Raw genomic sequence first — 26,404 nt, 5'->3', positions numbered from 1 at the left:
AATTAAGTTCATAAGTCAAAGGTCCACTGTACTGATAAAACTGTTTACTAATTTTTAACTTTAGTTTCACTAATAGTCAAACAATTTCTAGGAAAACTAATGATTATTGTCTCTGCAGCATCTGTTTTTAATATTTCATGTCCCTCTACCAGGTCACCTGCAATGGCTGGTGGAATTTTTGCTATATATCGGCCCTATTTTTATGAACTTGGACAGTACGACAAGGACATGGATCTTTGGGGAGGAGAGAATTTGGAACTTTCACTGAGGGTAACTCAGATTTTGTTGTTTTAAATTAGTTACCTTTGTAGCCAAGCATGGTGGTTCATGCCTATAATCCTAGCCCTTGGGAGGCTGAGGCAGGAGGGCTGCTGCAAGTCTGAGGCCAACCTGGGCTACATTGCAAGACCCTTTCTCAAAAAATAAATAATAAATGAATAGTTACCTTTGTATATAAACAGTGCAATCCAACTTTAGGTCATAGAAAATGCTGTGATAATCATACTAAATTTTACTGGACATCTAGTAGCATTCCAGTGTCACACACAGTAAATAATTTATGGAGTCCCTTGAAAAACTTGATAGCGTTTAATAAGATATTAACTACTCTTACCATATGTTTTGTTGTTTTAATGTAGGGCATGGAAATTGTATGTACTGTAACTCTGTAGATGCTTTTGATTGCCTCTGTAGTTATATTCTTTTAAAAAATTTTTTTGGGGGGGTTGCGGTACCAGGGATCAAACTCAGGATCAATCTCAGGACCTTGTGCTTGCAAAGCAGGCATCGTGCCACTGAGCTAAATCTCTGGCCCATGGTGGGGGATTTTTTCTTCTCTCCCTTCCTTCTTCCTTTGGCTGGCTAGTCCATCCATCTTTAACTTTTTCTTTTTCGCTAAGTTTATTGGTACATTTTAGGTATACAGTACAGTTACATCCATCGCTGGGATCTTGTACCTTTACGTGGTGTATCTTGGGTTTTATATTTTCCCCATTCCCCTGCCCTCCCTTTACCCGCTCCACCCTCTAACTTTTTAAGCACCAACTTCTTCCATAATGCTTCAGATGCACGCAGGACCAGCGAGGTCCTTTGTTCCCATTGCTTCGCCCCTCCCCCACCGGCGATCCGTTCCCTTCTGACCCTGGCAGTATTTTAGGACACCTATGCCTTTGCCACTGTTTATTCCGTTTAGTCGATGATCCCTTAGTGTATTGCATTGCGCTCTGAGAATTTTGTAAAAGGAATTTCCCCCATTTGGGACCTAATAATAAGCACATCCTGTGTCTCAAAATGGAGTCAATTTTGCAAGTGACACATGCATATTTAAAAAGCAAGTGAGTTCCTTTTTATGTCTGTGCCTTCCCTTATATAGAAAATGATAGCAAACATGCTATTCTAATGTTTTAACTATCCCGATCCAGCGTTTTCAACCACTCCATTCCTAATAGCTCCTTTGTATCTTTTAAGTATACTTAGGTCTGTTTTCATAAACAAATATGTAAATTGCTTTCTTTTCTTTTTGCGATACCGGGGATTGAAATCATAACTTTGCTAGCTGCAGGTACCGCACCACTGAGCTAAATCCCTGGCCCCCTACAAATGTATAAATTGCTAGCCGGTAAAGCAATTGACACTTGCAGCTGTCTCTGGCTGTCTTTCCTAGGAATCATCTGCACAACTGCACACGCATCTTTATTTCCCTGCCTCCTCATTCCAGGGAATCCACAGCCCTAACTTCCCCTCCCCCGAGGCCTACGCCATCAGTTCCGGCGTCCAGCGGCTCCCAGCTCCCTGGGCAGACTTTTATCCATTTGCTGCTCTCAGAGGCTCTGGCCTCCAGCCACATCGCACCTGGGAAGCGGAAGTCACACTGCTGGCCAGGATGGTGCCAAGGAACCTCTGCCCTGAGCTAGTCGTCCTTGGAGGGAGAACACCTGGCAGGGAGGGCACAGCTGTTCAGATCAGCCAGAGTCTGGGCTGCAGCCTTGCTAATCCTTGTAATAGCATTCCTACACCAGCCTGCACAGCTGTAACTAACACCTGACTGGCAGAAAAACCCAACCTATAGTTCCCCTTAGCGCCCGCCCCCTTTTTTTCTGAGACAGAGACTCCCTATGGTATCCTAGGCTGGCCCTGAAGTTCAGCAATCCTGGCCTCAGCCTCTCAAGTACTGAGATTAGAGGTGCAAAATCCCATACTTGGCCTTCAGGGTTCTTTTAAAGTTCAGTTTAGCCATTATTTAAGGAGCTCATCCTCAGAGTCAAGCTTTGTGGCTTCCTGGGTATTCAGAAGATATAACTCTCTTCAGTCAGCAATGGAGTGTGGAAAGCACAGTGCTGGGTGCAAAAATATAGCAGTACACAGTACAAAAGTGGTTTCCAGTACAATGAGCTGTCTATTCCATTGAGGTATCAGTTATTTATATTTTTGATAAACACAAAGAAATACAGAATACTATGAGATTATATAAAAGGGGAACCTATCCTCGTTTGGGAGGAGGTGTGTATCTTACATGACTTCCCTATAGAAGTAATATTAAAGATGTAAAGGGTATGATACATTTTATTTATTTAACAAATTTTATTATTTCACTGCTGGCGTTCACTGCTATGATGTCTTACAGATATTAACTCTTAATCCTCAGCAAGCCTGTGAGGTAGCTGCCACTGATATCTCTATTTTTAATAGGGAAACAGATGTAGAGGTTGAGTAACTTGTCCTAATTCATAAGCACTCATAAACACTGCATTCCAAACCTATTACTTCCTGTCTCATTCTCATCTTCAGGTCCTGTGATCCAGTCAGCTCAGCTCTCCACTGTTTCTGAATCTGATATTAATTTTTCAAATATCTTTATGCTTTCACTTTTTAGAAAAGAGAATAAAGCATTATAGATAACTCATCCCTGTCATTGCTTGTGCTTGCAACTTGTGCTTCCAGAACAGAAGCTTAAGTCAGCAACTACATATCACCCAGGTACAAATGGAAATGAGATTCAGAGAGAATTTTCCTAATCATAAGCATCGCAGGGCTGATAGAAGAACCTTTGGATGTCTGGCTTAAGGCTCTACACTCTGGAAGAGGAGTTTTCTAGACAGTGAAAGGGGAATTCTGGTATTTCTTTTTTTCTTTGTTTTCCTTTTTTGAGACAGGGTCTCACTACATAGTTCAAACTGGCCTTGAAATCATTATGTAGCCTAGGCTGGCCTTGGACTCATGGCAATCCCCCCGCCTCAGCCTCCCCAGTGCTGGGATTACACGCATGTGCCACCACCCTGGGCTGAATTCTGGTATTTCTAAAGGACTTTAGGGGTTGGCTATATCAGTAATCAATCATTTCTTGTGTGATTTCAGAAGTTCTGCTTCTTTAATTTCTCTAACACTCTCTTTTGATTAGGCTTTTCCATTTTAATAACCCTTCTTGCTGATTGAGTGTTATTTCCCAGTATGGTATTTAGTAAAGATTTTCATTTCCTGTTACTGTTTCCTAAACAATTAAGTAGAATTTCTCAAAAAATATCCACAGAACCAGAATACATGGTCTTTGTCAACTAGAATACTGCTATCCACCTCAAGGTGCAACACAATTGCATCAAGAACAGTTTAAAATGGTAGGGCACGCCTGTAATCCCAGTCCTTGTGAGACTCAGGCAGGAGGATCACTGTTAGTTCAAGGCCAGCCTGGACTCCCTGGTGATTTCAAAGCCGGCCTGAATTAGAGTAAGACTCTGCCTGAAAAAAAAAAAAAAAAAATAAAAAAAAAAAAAAAAAAATCCCCAGTTGCTGGACCCCAGCCCTGGCTTCTGGCTCAGGAGATCATTAAACCCAGGGATTTTCATTTCTACTCAGGACCCAAGTAACCTGGTACTGCTTGGACAGGGACCATGTGGGAGCTGCTGAATTCAAATAATCAGGAGAATCCTGGTGAATGCACTGTAGGGTGTGAGTTACCTGCAAAGGATTTATAGGATAAGCACATTTTTCATTGTCTTTTTTATAATAATAGAAGTTGGAAACTACCAAAGTGTCCAAAAACACATTAGACTTTTTAAATAATTTTATATAATATCAGATAAACAGAGCAAGTTATTTTAATGTTGTGTGTTTGTGTATCTATGTCCACAACTGAGTTATTTTGACTAACTCAGAATGTTGGGATGAGAAGTGAATTTTGGTTTTTTCCTGTGTGCTTTCCTATATTTGCCAAGTTGTCAATGACTATCATACCTTCATACAGTGAAAAAAAAGTTATTAAAAATAGGTGTTAAACTGGGCATGGTAGCATACTTATAATCTTAGCACTAAGGAGGCTGACACAGGAGGATCCTCTCAAGTTCGAGGCCAGCCTAAACTACGTAATGAGACCCTGTCTAAAGTAAAAGTAAAATATAAGTGTTATGTTTGAAGTACAAAAGGATGTATAAATGACTGAATCCAGGCAGGACTAGCATTTCTCTAGTTACTTATGCCAGGCAATATATGGCACAAGAGCAGAGTTATTGGCACTCAGGGTGCTGCCCCTCAGAACAGACTTCCTTAACTTGAACCCTGTCCTCTGCCACTCACCTGGTCCAAGTCACTGGGCAAACTTTTAACTCATCTTCGTGTTAGCTTCCTCTTCTGCAAAGTGGGGCGTAATCATGGGCTGTCATAAGGATTAAGTGAAAGAAGTTTAATAAACATTGGCCAATGAGATGTTTGTAAACAGAACCCACCAGGTGCCTGTCACTGGCAAAGACACCTCCACTTGTGCTTTGTTTTTCTTTTGTCTAGATCTGGATGTGTGGAGGCCAACTTTTTATAATCCCCTGCTCCCGAGTGGGACATATCTCAAAGAAGCATACACGTGACAGCACCTTCAGGAAAGCCATGGCCCGGAACTATCTGAGACTGGTGCACGTTTGGCTGGATGAATACAAGGTGGGGGACACGTGTCCAGTGGGGAGTGAGAGGGACCACAAGCCCCGGGGTTGTTGGGAAGACACATTCTGCTGCCTTTCCAGACCTTGCTGTTATTCTTCTCTGTAGTGCAACAGCCCCCCATTAACCACCCATCTACCCTTCCCTAGACCCCTAGTTTCCAAAGCAAATAGCCTCTCCCTGCCCCCCATCCCCATGTGAAAATCATATTTTAATTTTTTTTTTCAGTGTGGGAAATTTAATCCAGGACCTTCACACCAAGCTACATTTCCAGCTCCTTTTCAATTCTTATTTCGAGACAGTGTCTTACTAAGTTGTCTAGGCTGGACTTGAACTTGCAGTCCTCCTGCCTGGGCTTCCCAGAGTGCAGGAATTGCAGACATAAGCCACTACACCCAGCTAAATCTTTAAATTTGCCTCTAGTGCTTTTGGGCACTGAGACACAGAAACAAGAATGTAAGCAGCATTGTGTGTGTCAGGCAAAGCTGAATGTGACCCAAATCCTTACCTACAGTAGAATGTGTCCAAGTATCATATTTCATAACTATAATTCTATAGTTGTGAAACTTACCAGCTGTAGATATGCACACAACAGCAGCATGGATGAACACTTTTTAAAAAAATTATTGGTATATGTCTGAAATACGTAATAGCTATTTTAGAGAATTGGCACATATATCTTGATGATTTAGATCCTCTTATCCTCCCCGCTTCTCCCTGATCTCCTGATCCCCTTAGCTAACAACAAAAAGTCTACCTCCCTGTTTCCTATCATCTCTCCCAGCATGGGTGAATCTTAAAAATGTAAGAGTGGATCAAAGCAAACACAATAGCATTATGTAGTGTATTGCTCTCTTTCTATAAGGTTAAAATGAATAAAATTAAACTGCATAATTGTATGTGAAAATGTGAGAAAGAAAGCAAGAACATAACCAAGATAGCATTAAACAAAGGAGAGAAGCTTATGATGAGAAAAGAGAAGGCAAGGGACTTCTGAGACATTGGTCATATTTATTTCCTGAGTTGGAGTTGCTGAGGTTGATTCTCAACAAATCATTAAGTTACACATTTATATTTTATGTATTTTTGTATGGTTATTATATTTCTTGATTTAAAAAAAATTTTAAACAGTGAACTATGCTAATTTTAAAGTTTTAACATTTTTGAAGTACTGTATAAAAAAGAAAATTACATTTTTTAAGCCCTGAGTTCCAGTCCTCTGAGGTAATTAGAGAGTTATAAATATTTTGTTCTGATATGTTCTTCATTTGTTACTATATTTTTAAAATATACTTTTGGATTATCTTTCAAAATCAGAATATATAAAAAATTTTTTTATATATGTCCTTTGAATGGATCCACCACAGTTGATCCTGTTGATAAACAGTACCCACTGGTCAATTTTTTTTTTTGGTACTGGAGATCGAACTCGGGTCCTTGTGGTTACAAAGTTGGCTGAACCACTGAGTCAGGTCCCTGGCCCTCACTGGTAAACATTCTAATTATTCCAAATGTTACTTCTTGGCAACACAGAAATGAACATCTTTTAAACATATATTTTGCATATCTATACAAATATATCTTTGGAATAAATCTCAAGATTAGGACTTTTAGGGGCATGAGTTAATGCATTTAAAATCCTGATGACACCTGGGCATGGTAGGGTACAGCTATAATTCCATCACTTGGGAGACTGAGACAGGAGTATCCTTTTGAGTTCAAGGCCAGCCTGGGCTACATAGTGAGTTCAAGACAAGCCTGAACTACAGAGCAAGACCCTGTCTCAAAAAAAAAAAAAATCCTGATGAATAACACTCAAATTGTCTCTTCTCTGTCTACATTGTCATCAAATGTATAGGACAGTGCCCATCTCCCCATTTCCCCACATTGGTTATAATTAAACTGTATATTTCTTCTAATATGATAGACTAAAATAATATCCCATTGTTTCAAGTTACTATTTCATTTAGTTGTGAGAGAACCTGAGCTCATTTTCTCATTTGTTGTTGTTGTTGTTGTTGTTTTTTGTTTTTTGTTTTTTTTTTTCTTATGAGTCCTCATCACAGATCTGGGCAATTGAATCAAACTATTCTGAGTGGCTTGGCCAATTTAGCAAAACATAAGTGGCCAAAAGTTAATGTAAAAGCACATAATCAACAGATTGTATGACACAGCACATTGCAAAATTTAGTGGGTAGCCAGGTATGAGAGAGGGTTTGGGGCTTAAATATGTTGCCCAAGGGTCACCCATGCCTCACTTTGCCAAGTGATGACACCTTCCCATGCTTTTTTCCCATGCTCTGCACCAATCCACTCTGGGAACTATATGGCCTGTAACTTTGATAAGCCAGCTCCTTCTCTTTCAATACTGTTGCTATACTACATGGCAGGCATAGGGAGTGGACAGATGAACATATGAAGGCTCTGCTTCCAAAGAAGTATTAGTCTACTTAGAATGCCTCCCGTAACATACAACTAATGGAGTCCTTTAGGCAGTCATCCTTAGTGCTTCCTAAGTCAAAGTACATCAGAACTTAATCAGATATGTTAGTAAGGACCAACACAAAACTGACAGCCTTTTTCCCCCAGGATCTTTGCACATATTAAGTGCTCAGACCTTAGAGACTTCATGATGGGACGTGGCACAAGGAACTAGGCCAAGGTCACAAGTAATTAGTGGCAGAGCCAGAATCGGAACCCAGTCTGTCTCCCCTGGCTCTAGAGTCCATTCTCCCTTAACCACCACACTGTCCCTTATTCTGGAAAGATGGGAGTATTGATTGGTCCTTGAGTTGTTGAGAGTTGGAAAAAGAGGCCACTACAGTAGGTAGCTGTGATTTCTCTGGCTCTGGAGAAGCAGAACCCAGTCTCCCTGGACTCCGTTGTGTCACCTGATCTGTGCCACGACATCAGCAGTGACTCAGTATCGGTGAGTTGGTCTCAGGTCCCATAGGTATCTCTGCTCTTGCTCCCTACACAGAAGGAAGGGCATCCTCAGTTCAGATGTTGACAGTATGTGCTGCTATGTCTGATATCATGTTGATTACCAAAGATTTGCTTCACTTAATGAAATGACTCTTTATTTTCATTTAGGAGCAGTTCTTTCTTCGAAGCCCTGGTTTGAAATCCATGACTTATGGAAACATTAGTGAACGTGTTCAGTTAAGGAAACAATTGGGCTGCAAGTCATTTCAGTGGTATTTGGATACTGTCTTCCCAGAGTTGGAGGCATCTATGAACAGCTGATGAAAGGAAAACAAGTCATTCTCATTAATAATTAAAAAGTTCCCTAGTCCTTCAAGATGGTGGCACCAGAGAACAATTTTGGAACATCATGGAATTATGGGAAATGCAATAAGAAATACAATCAGAATGGCCTACATTGGGAGTATTGGTTTTCCCCCTTCACTGACAATTCCTGATCTTTTGTTGCTCATTGTCACTGAATTCCTGGGGTGGCAGGACCTTGAGCACTACAAATGTAAACTGTCTCACAGTTCAGAGTCAAGCATATAATCAACTGGGGGAAAGCATGTCATTTTCAATTATTTACCAAACTCACTTGGTCCTACTGGCCTTATAGGAACCCATTCTGCTTTAGAGCTTTTGCCGACTTGATTTCTGCTCCAAGCAGACCTGCTGAAGACAATTGCAGAGAGCTATCTTGGCACATTCTGACATTGGCTGAGCCAGACCAAGCTATTTTCTTGCTGCCAGCATAGAAGCTGGGGCTGACACCTTACTTGGTTGGGTTCCTGAGTCTCTGATGTACCATCCACTTGGTGTACATCTTGGTTCTGTCCTCAAAACTGCTCCCTCATTTGTCCTTCTGTCTGTCTGAGTCACTACCTCCTCTCTGCTTCTGATTTTGCTGTTTCATGTCTGAGCCCTCCCACGTCTGGCTGGTGTCGCATCTGTGAGAACACACTCCTAGATGGTGAAGGTGGTACTTTGGGGCTGGAGGGATCTGTGGGCTTCACCCTGGTGAGGGTGGTTAGGAAGGTGAAAGACAATAAAGAGATATAATGAGGGGAGGAATCTAATGAAAGGGCAGTGAAAGAAATGGGGTAGACTGCTTTTTTTTTGTAGTCTTGTGACTTCTTTTTTGTTTGGTTTTTATTTGTTTGTTTGTTTTTTAGACAGGGTCTCACTATGTAGTTGAGACTCAACTGGAACTCGCTATGTAGCCCAGGCTGGTCTCGAACTCACAGTGATCCTCCTGTCTCAGCCTCCCACGTGCTGAGATTATAAGTGTGTGCTACCATGCCCGGCGGGGGAGACTTCTGCTAGGATCTCAAAACACAGTCCTTGCTAGAGAAAAGATAAATGAGTCCGTGCAACAGGAGACAATTTGACTGGTCAGTTGACAGTAAACCAGGGCTGGGCGTGATGGCACACACCTGTAATCCCAGCACTTGGGAGGCTGAGGCAGGAGGATCACTGTGAGTTCGAGACCAGCCTGGGCTGCATAGTGAGTTCCAGGTCAGTCTCAACTACGTAGTGAGACCCTGTCTCAAAAAACAAAACAAAAAAAACAGTAAACCAGGAAGGTAGCAGGGAGCTGAGCACCAGGGAGCTTACCCCTGTTGACTTTATGTTTTCAAGATCATACATACATATAAATAAAAAGAACTATTTATAATCTCTTTATATCAGTCTATGTAGCAAAACGCTACACAAAAACCTATTACTAGATAAATGTGGAAAAAACTGATATATGACAAATGGGTAGTTTGAGCTTTTAATAGGTCAGTGTGGCAACCCCAAAGAAATGCCACAGTATGATTATATACTTGGCCCATATATTATACTTGACATGCTTCTAGAAAGTCATAAAAATTTTTGAATTCATAAAAATTGTCACAAAATATATGAATTCATGGATAATAAACTATTAAAATTATTAAATCTTCAATTTATTATTAAAATTATTAAATTTAATAAAACTATTAAAATTAGGATATTTAGAAACTCTATACCTGAAGGAAAAAGGAGAATTATGCAATATAAACATGGAGTATCTTCTTAAAATAGTCATTTTTTTTCTAGTTTTGAAGTTTAAGAATGCTTTTTGTTTTGTAAGTGTAAAAGATATATGTTGGACATATCAACTTTGTGAAAAGAAAATGCCAGAAATGTTCTATCTTTAAAGTCAAAGACCTAATATTGTGTTTGTTTTTTGTTTGTTTGTTTTAGTACATGTTTCCAGTATATAATGTTTACATTCCTTGTGTGGAGTTGGTACATGTACATAACACATTTTAATTCTGTGTGTGTGTGTGTGTGTGTGTGTGTGTGTGTTTTGAGACAAGGTCTCACAGTCAGGTCTACAGTCTACAGTCTATCGTCAGCCTGGTCTTGAACTTTGTATGTAGCCTAGCAATTCCTTTTTTTCATCCCCTTCCCTCCCCTCCACCCCTTTTTTGGCCTCCTTTGCCTTTAAGAAAGATCTATCTCACTACTTCGTATTATCTTATATTTTGCTCCTTATTGATCTGAATAGCTGTTTTTGTTTGTTTGTTTTGTTTTGTTTTGTTTTTTGGTACTGGGTATCAAACTTGGGACCTTGCACTTGCAAGGCAGGCAGCAGAACCTTGGTCCTATTTTGCTCCTTATTTATACTTTGAGTTTCTCATATAAGAGAAACCATTTGACATTTAAGCTTGTGTGTTTGATTTCTTTCACTTAACATTATGCTCTCAAGGTACATCCACTTTCCTATAAATGATTCAAGTTTGTCTTTATGATAGAGCTATACTCCATTGTGTGTAAATACCACATGTACTTTATCCATTCATCTGTTGATGGATTCCAAGATTTAGCTATTATGAATTGTGCTACTATCAACATGGGTATGCGTGTATCACTATAATATAATGACTTTATTTTGGTAAGGTTTTTGAAAGGGGAATACCTGGATCAAAAGGAATTTCTAGTTTTAGTTTTTTGAGGAATCTCCATACTAATTTTCATAGTGATTGTACAAGTTTACATTCCTACCAACAGTGTAGAGGGGTTCCTTTTTATTTTTTATTTTTATTTTTATTATTTTTTGGTACTGGGGATCGAACTCAGGACCTTGTGCTTATGAGGCAGGAGCTGGGACCACTGAGCTAAATCCCCAGCCCTAGTTCCCTTTTACTTGTGCAGCCTGGCCAGCATTCCAGTATTTGTTATTATTTGATTTCTCTCATTCTTTTTTTTTCTTTTTCTTTTTCCTTTTTTTTTTTCAATATTGGGGATTGAACTTCAGACCTTATGCTTTCAAGGCAGGCATGGCACCATTGAGCTAAATCCTCAGCCCTATTATTTAATTTTTTTTTTGTACCGGGGATTGAACTCGGGTCCTTGCGCTTGCAAGGCAGGCCACCGAACCGCTGAGCTAAATCCCCAGCCCTTATTTAATTTCTTGACGTTGGTCATTCTGGGGAAAGATGGACTCTCAGTGTTGTTGGTTTTTTTTCCTTTTCTTTTTTTTTTTTTTCAGTACCAGAGATTGAACTCGGGATCTTGCACTTGTGAGGAAGGTGGCAGAACCACTGAGCTAAACCCCTGGTCCTCAGTGTTGTTTTAATTTGTATTTTTCAAATGACCAGAGATGTTGAGCAATTGTTCAATTATTTATTGGCCCTTTGTACTTCTGTGAAGTGCCTATTCATTTCACTTGCCAAGTTTTTGATTAGGTCTTTTACTTTGGGGTGTCTAATCCTTTTGAGTTCTTATAGATTCTAGGTATTAGTCTCCTATCTGAGGAATAGATGGAAACTTTACAATTCTGTGGATTGTTTCTAAATTTTCTTTTGCTATGCAGAAAATATTTAATTTGATATGATCTCATTGTTTTGATTCTCAGTTTTTTTGTTTTTTGTTTTTTTGTTTTTTTTGTTTTTTGGTTTTATTTTTTGAGACAGGGTCTCACTATGTAGTTGAGACTGACCTGGAACTCATTATATAGCCCAGGCTGGTCTTGAACTCACAGCGATCCTCCTGCCTCAGCCTCTGAGTGCTGGCATTACAGGCATGTGCCACCACACCTAGCTGATTCTCAGTATTGTTTCCTATACAACCAGGGTTCTTTCAGAAAGTCCTTGCCTACACCTATGACTTCAAGAGTTTTACTCGTTTCATGTTCCAGAAGGTTGTTTCTGTTTTAGCATTTAGTTCTTTGATCAAGTTTGATTTTAACTTAGTACATGGTGAGAGATATGGGTCTAGATTCAAGCTTCTGTATATAGACAATCAGTTGTACCAATATCATTTATTAAAGAGGCTATCTTTTCTGCAGTATATTTTTGGCCCCTTGGTCAAAGATCAAACAGTTGATTGTGTTTGGGGTTGTTTCTGCATCCTTTATTCTGTTCCATTGATCATCATGTCTGTTTTTGTGCCAGTACCATCCTGTTTTTACATAGTAGCTTTGTAATATAGCTTCAAGTCTGGGCTTGTGATGTCTCCCACTTTCCTCTTGTTACCCAGGATAGCTTTTGCTATTCTGGGTCTCTTCTGGTTCCATATGAATTTTAGGATTATTTTCTCCACTTCATTTTTTTTTTTTTTTTTTTTGGTTTTTTGAGACAGGGTCTCACTATATACTTGAGACTGACCTGGAGCTCACTAAGTAGCCCAGGCTGGTCTCGAACTCACAGTGATCCTCCTGCCTCAGCCTCCTGAGTGCTGGGCTTACAGGTGTGCACCACCATGCAGGGCTTGTTTTCTCCATTTCTGTAAACAATGGCATTGGTATTTTGATTGGGATTGTGCTAAATCTGCATATCAATTTTGGAAGTATGGCCATTTTGACGGCATTGATTCTGTCTATCCAGGAACAGGGGATATTTTTCCATTTTCTGATGTTCTTTATTTACTTTTTTCAAGGACTGTAGTTTTCATTGCAGAGGTCTTTCACTTCTTTAGTCAGGATAATTCCTAAGTTAATTTTCTTTGTGCTCTTATGAGTGGTATTTTTTTCCTAATTTTTCTCAGTGGGTTCATTATTAGTGTACAAGAATGCTATTGATTTTTGTGGATCTGTCTTGATACATTACTAAATTTAATTAATTCTAAGAATATTTTGGTGTGTTTTTTTTGGTCTTCTGTGTAGATGATTTTATCATTTGTAACAAGAATTTGACTTTTTCCTTTCCTGTATATATTCCTTTTTCATTTTCCTATCTGATTGTTCTGGCTAATGTTTTGAGTCGTATATTGAATAGGAATGGTCATAGTGGCATCCTTGTTTTGTTCCTAATTTTAGAGGGGAAGCTTTCAATGTTTCCCCATTTAATATGAGGTTGGCAGTAGGTTTGTCATAAATGACCTTTATCAGACTGTGATAAGGTCTTTCTATACCAATTTTCATCAGTGTTTTTATCATGAAAGGATGTTGGATTTTTGTCAAAGGCATTTTTGGCATCTAATTGAGATGGTCATGATTCTTTTCCTTGCTTATTTTTTATGTATTACATTTATTGGTTTGTATATGTTGAATCATCCTTGCCTCTCTGGGATGAATCCTACTTGGTGATGATGTGTGATCTTTTTGATGATTTGTTGCCATTCTGTTTGCCAGTAACTTGCTGAGGATTTTTTTGCATTTGTAGTCATTGTGCATCTATTTTCTCTGTGGTTTGATCCTGGTAGCTTCCAGATACCACGTAGCTTCCAGAAATGACTGCGGGGAGTACTCCTTCCCTTTCAATTTCATTAAGGACCTTAAGGAGTGTTGGTGCTAGATCATTCCTTAAGTTTTTTTGTGTTTTGTTTTGTTTTAAGAATTTAGCAGTGAATCCATCTGGACCTGGGCTTTCTTAGTTGCTAGTTTTTTTTTTTTTAATTACTGCTTCAATTCATTGCCTGCTATTGGATTATTCAGGGCTTTTAAATCTTCTTGGTTCAGTTTTGGCAATTCGTATGTATCTAGGAATTTATCCATTTCTTCTGAATTCTCCAACTAATTTAGGTACAGCTTTGTGAAGCAGTTGTTAATAGTCTTTCTGATGTGGACAGTGTAAAACATTTCATTGTAAATTCACTTGGATGGTTGTACTTTTTGGTATATATTTACATATTTGAATAAACTCTTTACATCACTTTTAAATATATCTAATAGATTTCACTCGTTTCCTCACCACTGCCATGGATGATTTTCTGAGGAGTTCTCAGCAGGATCAGGCTTCTAAAATATAAAACTTGGAGTTCAAAATATAAAATTTGATGTTTATGTGAGTTGTCCCACATTGAGGGAGACTTGGTGATGATGTGTTCTACCTTTGTAAGAGAAACCTCCACCTGAAACAGATGTTAAATCTAACCAAGGTGAATTGTTGCCTGACAGAGATGGGCAAGATCACAGGTATTCCACCTGGTACCAATTGGGCGTAGGATAAGGACTACACAAAGACCCCAATGAGGTGGGGCGTGGTGTCATAAGCTACTCACATACCCAACACCTGGGGAAACGAGTCCTCAGCGCCGAGGGCCATCCTGGCAGGCACAGCGGGACACCCCACATGGAACAACGCTGGCAGGTATTTGGCAGAGCTCCTAATCCAGAAAACCAGCAAGACGCTGTGGCTTGCGTCCTTCTGCTCAGAGTCATTGCTCTGGTTCAGGCGCTGCCTTTTCTTTCCTCCGATTTTGTAATTTACCAGGGATGCACAATTTCCAGCCTGGGCGTGTTCGATTCCCTCATTAGACAATTGTGAAGCAATGCGTTTTTTGTTTGTTTGATTTTGGTTTTTTGAGACAGGGTCTCACTATGTAGTTGAGACTGACCTGGAACTCATTATATAGCCCAGGGTGGTCTCGAACTCAGCGATTCTCCTGCCTCAGCCTCCCAAATGCTGGGATTACAGGCGTGCGCCACCATGCCCGGATAAGCAGTGCGTTTTTTTAAAAAAATGTTAGAAATTCCTGACCATGTGACACTCGCAAAGGTTAAACCCCAGTCTTTTTGTCCAGCGTCGCCAAATTCCCTGTAGAGAGGTTTATACTTTGGTGCTCTTAGCACAAATATGAGTCGTTTCTCACAGCTTCTTTCTGCACATTTTAACCTATATTATTCTCACCATAAGCGATGGTGACATCTTCTGAGTACGTGTAGAGCGCTCGTTCTCACCAGGTCTTTGCTGAAACAACCTAAAAGAGAAAGCGTCAGAACAGCGCCAGGTGCGCGCGCAGTCCGGTAACGTCAGCGCAGCGGGCGATGACGTCAGCCATGGGCGGGTTCGCCCTGACGCGGCGCCGATCCAGCCCCGCGCTTGAGCTAGATTCGGCGCGGGGACTGGGTGAGGGTCCGGGCTACCTCACCGCGCCTGGTGCCTGTGCCACGCTCGGCTGCCCTGTCACCCCGCTACACTAACTCTGGCTGCTCTGGCGGTTTCGTGCTGCAGGGCCCCGGGCTGTGGCAGGAGGGAAGATGCTACAGCCCGAGGCCCAGAAGGCCGCGTTCCTGGGCTGCGGGCGTCGCGGTGAGTAGCGGGCGGGCGGCGGCGCTTGACCCCGCGCGGCCTCCGTTGGCGGCTGAGGCGGCAGGCAGCGGGCGGGGCCGGCTCCGGGCTCGCGTCCTCCCTAGCCACCGCTTTTCTTGACGGGAAAATGAAGTCCAGAGCATCGTCCTTCGGTCCTAAAGAAAATAAATTGTGCCCAGGAATAAGTGTGGGACATTCCGAGCGTGCACAGAACCAGAGCGAGTGGAAGGAGTCCCGCGACACTCACGCAGTGGTCTCGTTTCTCAGAAAAAAGAAAAGCCTGTTTTTTGTGATTGGTTATAGGCCCTCTTTGTCTCTATAGATTTGCCTATTTTAGAACTCTTTCATACATGGAATCATACACTACTTGTCCTTTTATGTCTGTCTTACACCCCATGTTTTTGAGGCTCAGACATGTAGCACGTGCTATACTTTATTCCTTTTCACAGCCGAGTAATATTCCGTTGTATGTTACCCATTCACTCCTTTATGGACACGACTTTTTTTTCCCACCTTTTAGCTCTTGTGAGTAATGTTCTTATGAACATGTGTTTACATGTATCTGTTTATAGTCTTCATTTTCCATTCTTCAGAATATGCATCCAGGATTAGAATTGTTGGGTTATATGGTAATTCTGTGTTTAACTTTTTGAGTAAGGGACAAACACGTCATGTTTTAGAAACTGCTTGTCTTACATCTAACTTTACACATAAGCCAAGTGTGTGTAATAGAGATTGTTTAGTGTAGAAGGGAATTTCAGCACGTTACCTATGAGAACAGTACCTTTTTTGTTTATTTGTATCAATTTAAAGTAGAATGGTGCCATACATCAAGTGAATTGTTTTTAAAAATTAAAGTACTTGTCACTGAAAAAAGAAACTGCTTTCTTATATACCCTTATACACCATAGTAATGGCTAAATTTGACGGCTCCATCTCCATACTTATCTGCGTGGCCTTCTTAAATATTTGTGACACTTCACTATGCCTGTCCAGGAAGAGGTTCAGTCCTTGTTCCCTACATCCATTTTGCTCTCTTTATTACTTAAAATTTCCTCTGCTTTTACTTTTCAGTAACTTAAAGTACAAGTTTGATGATTACCTTAAACTTCTCTCTGAGGCGTGGATTTGAATGTGATGCTTCCGGCACCTGTCAGTGTTCTCTTGAATATAATGTGTCCCAAAAAAGTCCGTTTTCGGTTTATCCTACAGATTCGAGTCTTCCTATTCTCCTTGTCTCTGAGAGTTAAAACGGGGCTTTTTTTTATTGTCCTTTTCTTTCTCAGGGGCCCAGATTTCATTAAGCTGCCAAGTGCAGGCAGTTGAGCCTCTGATCTTCCATCCACTTATTTCAGTCTGAGTTCAAGCCATGGTAGTCTCCTACTGGACTTCTAACCGGACTTCTTCATTCTAAAAACTCTGCTGTGTCCCAAACCATTTTGTACCCTGGTGCTAGGGTTTTCTTTCTCAGATGGATTTGCTTACAGACACTAGCTAGCTCTCCTCTGCATGCAGGAAAAATTTGTTCTCAGCAGCAGAGTCCCAGGCTGCCTTCCTACAATTAATAACCTTCCACCAGCCATATCCTGTGCTCCTGTGTACTCATCTGTATTCAGGTATTATAACCAACCATTACACTTGCTTGTTCCATTTGGGAAATTTAAAAACAGATACATGATGAAGTTTCTGCTTGAAATACATTAGTATTTGGCTGTTAGGATCTTAACCCTTAAGCCAAACTTAAATCGTTGCTTCTGTAAAAAATCTTCAAGTTTTTCAGACAAAGTCTCATCCCTTTTTCCATAAAGTTTGCTTATATCCTTATTGTAGCACTTTTTTTCGTTTGCTGTAAGATATGCTCAGGTTTTTCCATCTGATTTATTATTTCTTCAGAAAAAAAAACTTTTTTTTTTTAGAGAAAACGAGACTGCTGACCATAGTATAATGGTTTCCAAAGCCCCCGTGGCATTGGCAGATGCTATTAAAACTATTCTATTTGTACTTTGATCATTAATAAATGCATAAGATATCACATAAGTGTTTTGTTTTTGTTTTTGTTTTTTTGGTACTGGGGATCGAAATTGGTCCCTGGGCCCCACATTAGTGTTTTTGTAACTGTCTTGTCTTAAGTGCACTCTAATGTTTCACAACAAAACATTCAGAGCGTATCCCTGTCATTAAGTGACACGTGACTATAAAAACTTTTCTAATTCAAGTTAGAAAATACTTTTATTTGCATGTCTTTGTTATTTATTGAGATTGAAGACTTTTTCATATCTATTTCTGTGTATGTTTCTACTGTGAATAATCTCTTCTGTGTACTTGGTCCATCAGACTAATACTTATTTATAATCCATGCTATATTTGCTGCAGATATTTTTGATCATTGCTTTTTGACTTAGTGATATTTTTCATTGATTTAAAAATTAATTCCTATGTATGTTTTCTGTAGTTTTCAGTGTACCTTAAGAAGTGGAAGAGTCGATGAAAGTGAGATGGGCGAGACGGGAATTTCATTACAAATGAGATTTTAAAAGGGGAAGCATGTGTAATCCTTATGACCCATTGATCTTTTGGTTTAGAAATCTTCAGGGTAGCTCTGCTGTATCTAACCAAATCTGAAAGCCTATGGGAGATTTTGGAAAAGCATGCATGTTAGGTTTCTCCAGGGAAATAGCCAATAGGATGTATACATGTGAGAGTGTGTGTACGCACACAGAGAATGGTTTAAGGTGAAGAACTAAATCTCACATTTGTGGGTCCAGCAAACTGAAACCTGCAGGGCAGGCTAGAGATAGGGTAGGACTCGCCATTGCCTGTGTGAGTATGGATAGAATCCCTTTTACATAGTGCACCTGTCCTCTTCCTAGACAACTATGTCATACTGAATAGGGCCCACCCTAATGACTTATTTTAATTTCTCTCTAAAGACTCCATTTGCAGATTACAAATCTTGTTACTTCTTGAGGTACTAAGGTTAGAAGTTCAGCCTGTGAGTTTTTGGGGAGGTAATTCAGTCTGTAATAGATGCCAAACAGTCTCTGGGGTGGAATAGGAGGAAACAAACAGGTATTTTCTTAAACTCATTTGTATAATTTATACTTTGGTATGAATTTTTTTTTTTGAAACTGAGTCTTGCTATGTAGTTCAGACTGGCCTTAAATTCACTGTGTAGTCCGGGCTGGCCTCAATCCTGCCTCCGCCCGCTGAGTGCTGGAGTTACTGGTGTATACCACCATGCCCAGCTTGTTATGAAATATTTCAGAAATAGTTCAATATAGTTATTAATTAATAGGGAATCTTCTTTATTTCCTCTTTTGAAAATATTCTGTCTAAATATTTTCTATTAAGTTTATTCCTAGTATTTGGTATTTTTGTTTTTATATGGTTCATTTCCCATTATGTTTTTCTTTTCTTTGATGGTTGTTTTTTTGAGAAAGGCTCTTGCTAGATAGTTCAGGCTGGCTTTGAACTCACTATGTAGTCCAGGCTGTCCTCAAACTTGTGCTGATCCTCCTGCCTCAGTCTCCTGCGTGCTGGGATGACAGGCATGTGCCACCATACCTTGCTTGGAATACTGAAAAATTAGAATGGGCACTTATTTAATAAACTGTTTTGACTTCTTGTTAGATGATCCTTAAAGTCATTAGTATTTTCTTGCTGACAAGATGGGACATTATGGGAACTAAAAGTTAAACATTTAACACATTCAGTATTTTAATAATTACAGGTTAACATGGTTATAAAAATAAAACAAGAGAGTCTGTGTACTCTAACTCATTTCTCCCCAGTGGTACTGTAGTATTTTGCAAAGTACAGTACTGATATTACGTTGTTGTTACATCATTACAATAACATTGTTGCAGTTAAGATACAGGGCAAGTCCATTAGCTTAAGGATCCCACACTTACCTTCCTTCTTCCATAATCTCTTGACCTTCTGGCAATCACTGATCCATTTCTATTTCTATAATCTTGTCATTTCAAGAATAAGTGCAGTCAGACAGTATGTAACCTATCAGGATTGAACTATTTTATTCAGTCTGATCTGAGTACAGTAGTTGCACTTACCATTAATTGGGAAAATGCTGTTTTTGGAGTCCCAGTCTTGCATCATGGAATAGAACAGGGTTTCTCAAACTTGTGTGGTTAGTGTTTTGGGCCACATACTGTTTGTGGAGTACTGACCTGTGCGTTAGAGGATGTGCAGTGCCCTTTAGGTGCTATAGATCTCCCAGTTGTATCTGCCCCAAATTATTCCAGACATTGCCTAAAGCCCCTGGGGCTTGCCACATACTTCCAAACAGTGTCAAATATCTCTGCCCTTTAGACTGACTGAAAGAGTATAGAAATTGGACTCAGAGCTAAAAGATTGTAATGTCATCACTGTACAGTAATCCTTCTGATGGCTCTGCACATATACAGATCCTTCTACATGCATTACTGCTTGAGCATTCTGTAATAAGTTGTGTTAAATTATGCAAAGAATTAAAAGTGAGAAAATAGTACCTACCAACACATGCACAAAACCCATGAGGATGGCCTGGAATCTGTCCTTTAACCTACCATAGGCATGAGGAATAGATCATACATGTGTGTTATAACCTCTAGAAACCAATATCCATGCAGAACTCAGCACCTTAATTTAAGCACCAAGGTTGAAGGAACAGTTCCAGAAGGCTGAAGCAGGAGGATCAGGAGTTTGAAGCCATCCTGGGCAACCTAGCAACTTAGTGAGACTCTTATCTCAGAATAGAAAAAGGCTGGGCCTGCTGCTCATTGCAAAGGTCCTGGATTCAGTCACTAGTGCTTCCCCCTCCCCTGAGGCATTTTATTATGGAAAATTTCGGACATTAAAAAAAAAAATCAAATTTTTGTTTTTGTTTTTGGAGCCAGGTCTCACTGTATAGTCGAAGTTGGCCTCAAACTCATGATCCCCCTGCCTCAGCTTCCTAAGTGTTTGGTATTATGCGTGTGTGGCACTGTGCCTGGCTCAATAGATTTTTATTTATTTTTTGTTTTGTTTAATAAATTTTATCCCATTCCCTCCCTGAAGCTTTTTTTAGACATATTAATAGCCTTTTCATCTGTGACCCTGTATCTCTTGATTAATTGAAACAAATCATAGGATTAAATGATTTTAAGCAGTACAAGACAGTCTCCATTCTGACCTTGACCCTCATTCTTTTTTCAATAAACTGAATTTTTGCACTGTACCTTTATAGAAAATTATGAAAATAATAGAATTCCCATGTATTCTATGCCCAGTTTCCCTTAATGTCCCTTTTCTTTTCTAAGGACATTAGGTTAAAAACTGAGGATCGGCTGGGCGTGGTGGCACATGCCTGTAATCCCAGCACTCTCGCGGAGATTGAACTCAGGTCCTTGTGCTTGCAAGGCAGGCCACCGAACCGTTGAGCTAAATCCCTGGCTTTGCCTTATTTTTTGATGACCTTGGCAGTCTGTAGAAGTCCCTGTGTATAGTCCCTACTTAAGGAAAAGGGCTTATGCTCTGCTTAAGAGCTTTTCTTAAGAGCAAAGTGTCTAAATTGTTTGGAATTCTGCATAGGATTGAACTCAGGTCCTTGTGCTTGCAAGGCAGGCCACCGAACCGTTGAGCTAAATCCCTGGCTTTGCCTTATTTTTTGATGACCTTGGCAGTCTGTAGAAGTCCCTGTGTATAGTCCCTACTTAAGGAAAAGGGCTTATGCTCTGCTTAAGAGCTTTTCTTAAGAGCAAAGTGTCTAAATTGTTTGGAATTCTGCATAGAAAGAGATTTATTGCGTTGTCTTTTATAGTGCATATTCAGTCATTTATATCAGTATGGACTCATGGATATTTATTTATTTTATATGTTGGGTTAATTCTTACTGGAGGAAAGGTAGTTTCTTTAATAAATGGTGTTGGAAAAACTGGATTTCAATTTGCCAAAGATTAAAACTAGACCCCTGTCTTTCATCATGCACTAAACTAAAATCAAAGTGGATTAAAAAATCTAAATATTAAAACAAAAACACTAAACTTGCGGAAAGATAAATTAGGTAGAACTCTTCAAGATATTGGCATAGGAAAAGACTTTATGAACAAACCTCAGTAGCACAGGAATTAGTACAAAGAATCAACAACTGAGATTTCATCTTATTAAAAAGCTTCTGCACCGCGAGAGAAACCACCAATAGAGCTAAGAGACAACCAACAAGGTGGGAAAAACTTTTTATCAGCTGTTCCTTAGACAGTGGACTACTATCTAGAATATATAGATACCTTCAAAAAGTCAGACCCCCAAATTTAAAGACCAATTTAAATTTGGGCATCTGAAATGAACAGACATTTCTCACACAAGGAAGTGAAAGCAGGAGGAAAATGTTCCACATCACTGGTCATTCGAGAGGTGCACATGAAAACAACACTGAGATTCCACCTCACCCCAGAAAGAATGGCTGCTATCAAGAAATCAACCAGTAACAAATGCTGGCGGGGTTGTGGGGAGAAAGGAACCCTTCTCCATTGTTGGTGGGAGTACAGACTGGTGCCACCACTGCGGAAATCAATATAGAGATGTTGCGGAAGGAATTGGTAAGTGACACAGAGATGCAGAGTGGAAGTAAAATAACAAAAGGTTGGGCCTGGGATTTAGCTCAGTGGTTCCGATGACTGCCTCGCAAGTTTAAGGACCTGAGTTCAATCCCTGGTACCAAAAAAAAAAAAAAAAGCACAAAAAAACCCACACAGGTTTGTTTTGCCAACAAAAGGCTGATTGTACTAAAAGCAGTGCTAGTGATGGATCCCATACTGGGTTACAGCTTCTTTTATAGGGTTTTACAGCCATGATCTCACTCAGGTGGTTGTTTACATTTCATTTCTTTGATTCATATTACTGATACACAAATCAGGGTCACAAGACAGTTTACTTTTAACCCAGATGTAGCAATTCTTTGTAGTTCGGGAGTTTACCTTTAGGATTCATCTAGCTATTCTAGCCCATGGGAAGGGGGTATTCAGGGTCAGGAAAGCAAAGTTAACAATGGTTCCTTTCATCTTGACACTTTTACAATCATGTGGTTTACAAAACCTCCAGTTTGGGGTCTTGATGTGCCCTGTTATCTCAGGATGAGGCCAGATGTCCCATTCTTTGGTTAATGCCTCTGGTGTCTGTTAATTTTGAACTAAACAAAGCAGATTGCTCTTAGAGACAGCAGAAGTAATTCTACATTTTCCTAATATTTTGTAGGTTTTTAGGTTATTTGCAAAAGTTCTCTCTGTCAGAGATACCTCAAAAAACTAGGATTAGAGGTCCTATTTGAGATCTACCTTTTTTTTGGTACTGGGGATTGAATTTGAGTCCTTACACTTCCAAGGGAGGCGGCTGAACTACTGAGCTAAATCCCCGACCCTTAGAGGTCCCATTTGACCCAGCTATTTCTCTACTGGGTATCTTCCCAAAAGAATTCAAAGAGTCATACCACAGTGATATATGCTCACCTGTATTTATAGTGGCATAGTTTGTAATAGCTAAAACTTGGAAACAGCCCAAGTGCCCATCAACTGGAGACTGGATAAAGAGAATATGGTTTTTAAAAAAAAATAAAATGGAATACTACTAAGCCATAAAGAATGAGAAATTAGAGACATTTATAGCTAAATGGATGCACATTGAGGGCATACTCTTAAGTGAAATAAATGGGGCACACATGTAAATACCAAATAGTTTCTCTGATATGAGAAACTGAAAGTGTAAATAGGGATTAAAATGAATAATTGATAATGTGAAATGGGAAGAAAAGGTACTAAGGGTAGGGGAAGTGGGGGAGTAGGGGAAAGGAAAGAAGGTAAAGGAAAAAATGTGAAATAAATGGAAACAAAGCTTTTGCAAATAGGGAGGGGTGGAGGAGTTAAAGGGAGGCCAGGGGAATGGGGAAAAAATAGGAAACAAGATACATCATGTAAAGGTACGAGTTCCCAATGATGAATGTAAATGTACCAATAAAATAATTTAAGAAAAAATAAAGAGGAAAAATATTTTATATGTTGGGTTATAATGTAATATAGCTGTATTTTGCTGGTCAGCTTGCTACAGCTCTGGCCATAATGAGTTTTTTCAGAAAGGCTGTTTGCTTTCTTTTTTTCCCCCTTTTCTTTCTTTTTGAGTAAAGAATTTTTTGGGGGTACATATAAAATATATAATACAGTTAATGTGTATAAGTAAAATTTACTTTTTGTATTTATTTGTTATAACATTTTTTTAAAAAGTACAAAAACAAAAATGGTGGGCCACAGGTTGGACACTGCTCTGAGCTGACAAGCGAGGTCATAGTGTACAGTATACACTAACCTTTGTATATATGTATATATAACCATTTGTTAACTCTGCATCTAAGATAACATGGTAAGCTAAACATGAATTTGTACTTATGACAAATAGCAATGAATGCAAAATAGAAACATGAAATACATTAATTCAACTTTGTCAGTAATTCTAATATGACTGTCTTAAATATACCAATCAAAAGATAGATTCTTGGGGCCAGGGATTTAGCTCAGTGGTTCCACTGCCTGCCTCACAAGCACAAGGTCCCGAGTTTGATCCCTGGTACCACCAAAAAAAAAAAAAAAAAAGTTCTGTATCAGTGGTCAGAATAAAACAAGACCCATCTGCAAAAAAAGTTTTAAATATAAACAGGTCTTCTAAAAAGAAAGGAGAAAAATGTGTGTTGCTAATATCAGAGAACATGGTAATAGTTACAGAATTATAGCTAGCCGGGAATGTAGCTCGGTACTGTGCCAGCCTGATAAGTGCAAGGTCCTGAGTTGGATTCCCACTATCAAAAAAAAAGAAAAGTTACAGCTAAAACAGTCTTTGATAATCAGGGATAACCAAGGTCATACATAATAACAAGTCTGTTCTCTCATCTTGAATATGTATGCATCTTACAAGAGGGCATCAAGATACATGGGCCAAAAACTGCAAAAAAATGATAGACAAATCTACTTTTAAAGCTGGAGACTTCAGCAACACTCAATAACTGATAAATCAAGCAGACAGAAAATCAGTACAGAAACAGATATCCTGATGTCCTGAACAGCACTATCAGCTTGATCCAAATGACAGAGAAAGCTTCCAAGGACAGCTGAAAACATAGTCTTCTCTGTCTAGCTCATGTTCACTACTACAGACCACATTCAAGGTGACTATATGCTCACATAACAGGGTCTCCTCTCACACACAATGGCATTAAACTAGAAATCAGTAACAGAGATACTAAAGTGGGTTAGAGCTGGGGATTTGGCTCAGTGGTTCTGCTGCCTGCCTTGCCTGTGCAAGGACTGGAGTTTGATCCCTGGTGCCAAGAAAACAACAACAAAGAGGTACTGTAGTGGGGAAATCCTCCGGGCAAGTTACTCAGTTTCTTTAAAAGGAGGAAAAAGTTCTGTTTTATACCCTGGCTGGACTAGGTTTTTTGTTTGTTTGTTTTGTTTTGTTTTTGGTTAGTCTTAGGCATTTGACTAATGTACCTAAGCCACTTTGTGAATAACACAAACCCGAGAAACTCTCAATGTGCTAGTGGAAGAGAACCCTCAGCAGTATGGTTTAAGGGTGGGCAGCTTGGCTAGGATTTCTTTGGGTGGAGAAGGTTATGCTGATCCTAGATATCCATATATTTGTTTATATTGGCCATCCTGAGAGTCATTTTAGTTGCTCAGTTATTTGAATGTCTCATAACACTACTAGTGACTATTTTTTCCTCTTGCTTATTTGTTTCATCTTTTGTTTTATGGATTAATCCTTTTTATGGGAAGGAAGGGAACCAGAGATAATTGAATTTCCATAGTTTTTGTTGTAAGTGGTTGTATTATAATCAGCTAAGTTAGATAGATATTAATATACAGGCAGAGAGGGATTGGGCCTTCATAGAAGTCAGCACAAAAAATAAAGACATCAGCATTGTGGCTGGAGGCAAATCTGAAGAGGACCAGGCCTAGAGATAAACAGGTACTTGAGATTACACTGTTATCAGCACCACCTGGCCCAGTGGATTCAGATAGGCATCAGACACAAAGGTGGGTGACCCATACTCTCCTCCCTTTCCAAAAATGGCTTTGTTCTTTTCTTATACTTTTGCTACATGAATTGTTTCCTTGTTGGATCAATATTAGCTAAGTGGCTATACTTATAATCTTGTAGGTTAATAATAGTCTGACTCATGTACTCCGGTGTGATTTTGCTATATAAATTACCCCGACAAGGGCCCTCAGTGACCACCCATTCAGGACCCCTCCTGGAAATCCAGGAGCTATTCTTCCTCTTATTTGCAATAAAATTCTCCTAACTTCCTCCTTTGGTTTGCAGTTTATTCCTTGATGCTGTGGGACTAGGAACATTTGACATCTAACAGGTCAAGAGTTATATTTTTTCCTGTATCAGCTACACACTGTCCATTTTGATACCTTCTCTCAGGAGCCATGTTCTGGGGGCTGAGCAGCAGAACTTTTGCAGTTTGGAGTTTGGATCACTTTAGGTGTGGCACATCGCCTGCCAATCCCAATATTCTTGTATTTCTGCTTTGACTGACTCACTCATTCACCTATTTGCCTTCTAAAGACATTTGATTTTGTGACCTCTGTGGTGAGCATGACATCAGCTGTTTTGTTGGGACTGACCAAAAGACAGCAGCAGTCAGGGCACTTCCAGAGAGTTCCTGAATTAATTAAAATCCAGTAAGTTTTAATGGAAGAAAAGCTTTGTTACTGAGAAAAGGTCTAATATATGGTATCAATGTGCAGATAGGAAGAGACAGATCCAGTGATATAAACATTTGTCACATGAGTACCTGCTGGTCCTCACTGACCATGTGCTTGCCCCAGGCTGCACCGCTCACCTTTCTACCTTCCATGGATCTGTAGTGGGTGAGGACTGTTGCTGTCTGCCTGGGCCTTGTGCAGTGAAGTCCCTGAAGGGCTCTTGTCAGCCCTTGCCAGTGTCCATTGGCCTGCCAAGTAAGTGTCCTAAGGTTGGCT

At 39.7% G+C, this 26,404-nt stretch overlaps 2 protein-coding genes across 4 annotated transcripts in view; both read left to right on the top strand.

Annotated features, from left to right (window-relative positions):
• Galntl5 (polypeptide N-acetylgalactosaminyltransferase like 5) overlaps window positions 1-8,982 on the top strand; it is a 38,182-nt gene extending 29,200 nt beyond the window's left edge. For all 3 annotated transcript variants that reach the window (XM_019209505.2, XM_019209504.2, XM_010637534.3), the window contains exons 7-9: window positions 153-270; window positions 4,774-4,920; window positions 8,014-8,982. In XM_019209505.2, the coding sequence (XP_019065050.1) occupies window positions 153-270; window positions 4,774-4,920; window positions 8,014-8,166 (418 nt within the window). In that variant the 3' untranslated portion in view covers window positions 8,167-8,982. The remainder of the gene's footprint in view (window positions 1-152; window positions 271-4,773; window positions 4,921-8,013) is intronic.
• Window positions 8,983-15,146: 6,164 nt separating this feature from the next.
• Galnt11 (polypeptide N-acetylgalactosaminyltransferase 11) overlaps window positions 15,147-26,404 on the top strand; it is a 56,463-nt gene continuing 45,205 nt past the window's right edge. The window contains exon 1 of the mRNA XM_010637533.3: window positions 15,147-15,389. The gene's annotated coding sequence lies outside the window, so the exon portion shown is untranslated. The remainder of the gene's footprint in view (window positions 15,390-26,404) is intronic.

Source organism: Fukomys damarensis, unplaced genomic scaffold, assembly GCF_012274545.1.
Source record: "Fukomys damarensis isolate Sample0158 unplaced genomic scaffold, DMR_v1.0_HiC HiC_scaffold_16, whole genome shotgun sequence".
Taxonomy (NCBI): domain Eukaryota; kingdom Metazoa; phylum Chordata; class Mammalia; order Rodentia; family Bathyergidae; genus Fukomys; species Fukomys damarensis.
Note: the sequence above shows the minus strand (reverse complement) of the source record. Positions and strands in the feature narration are given on the sequence as shown.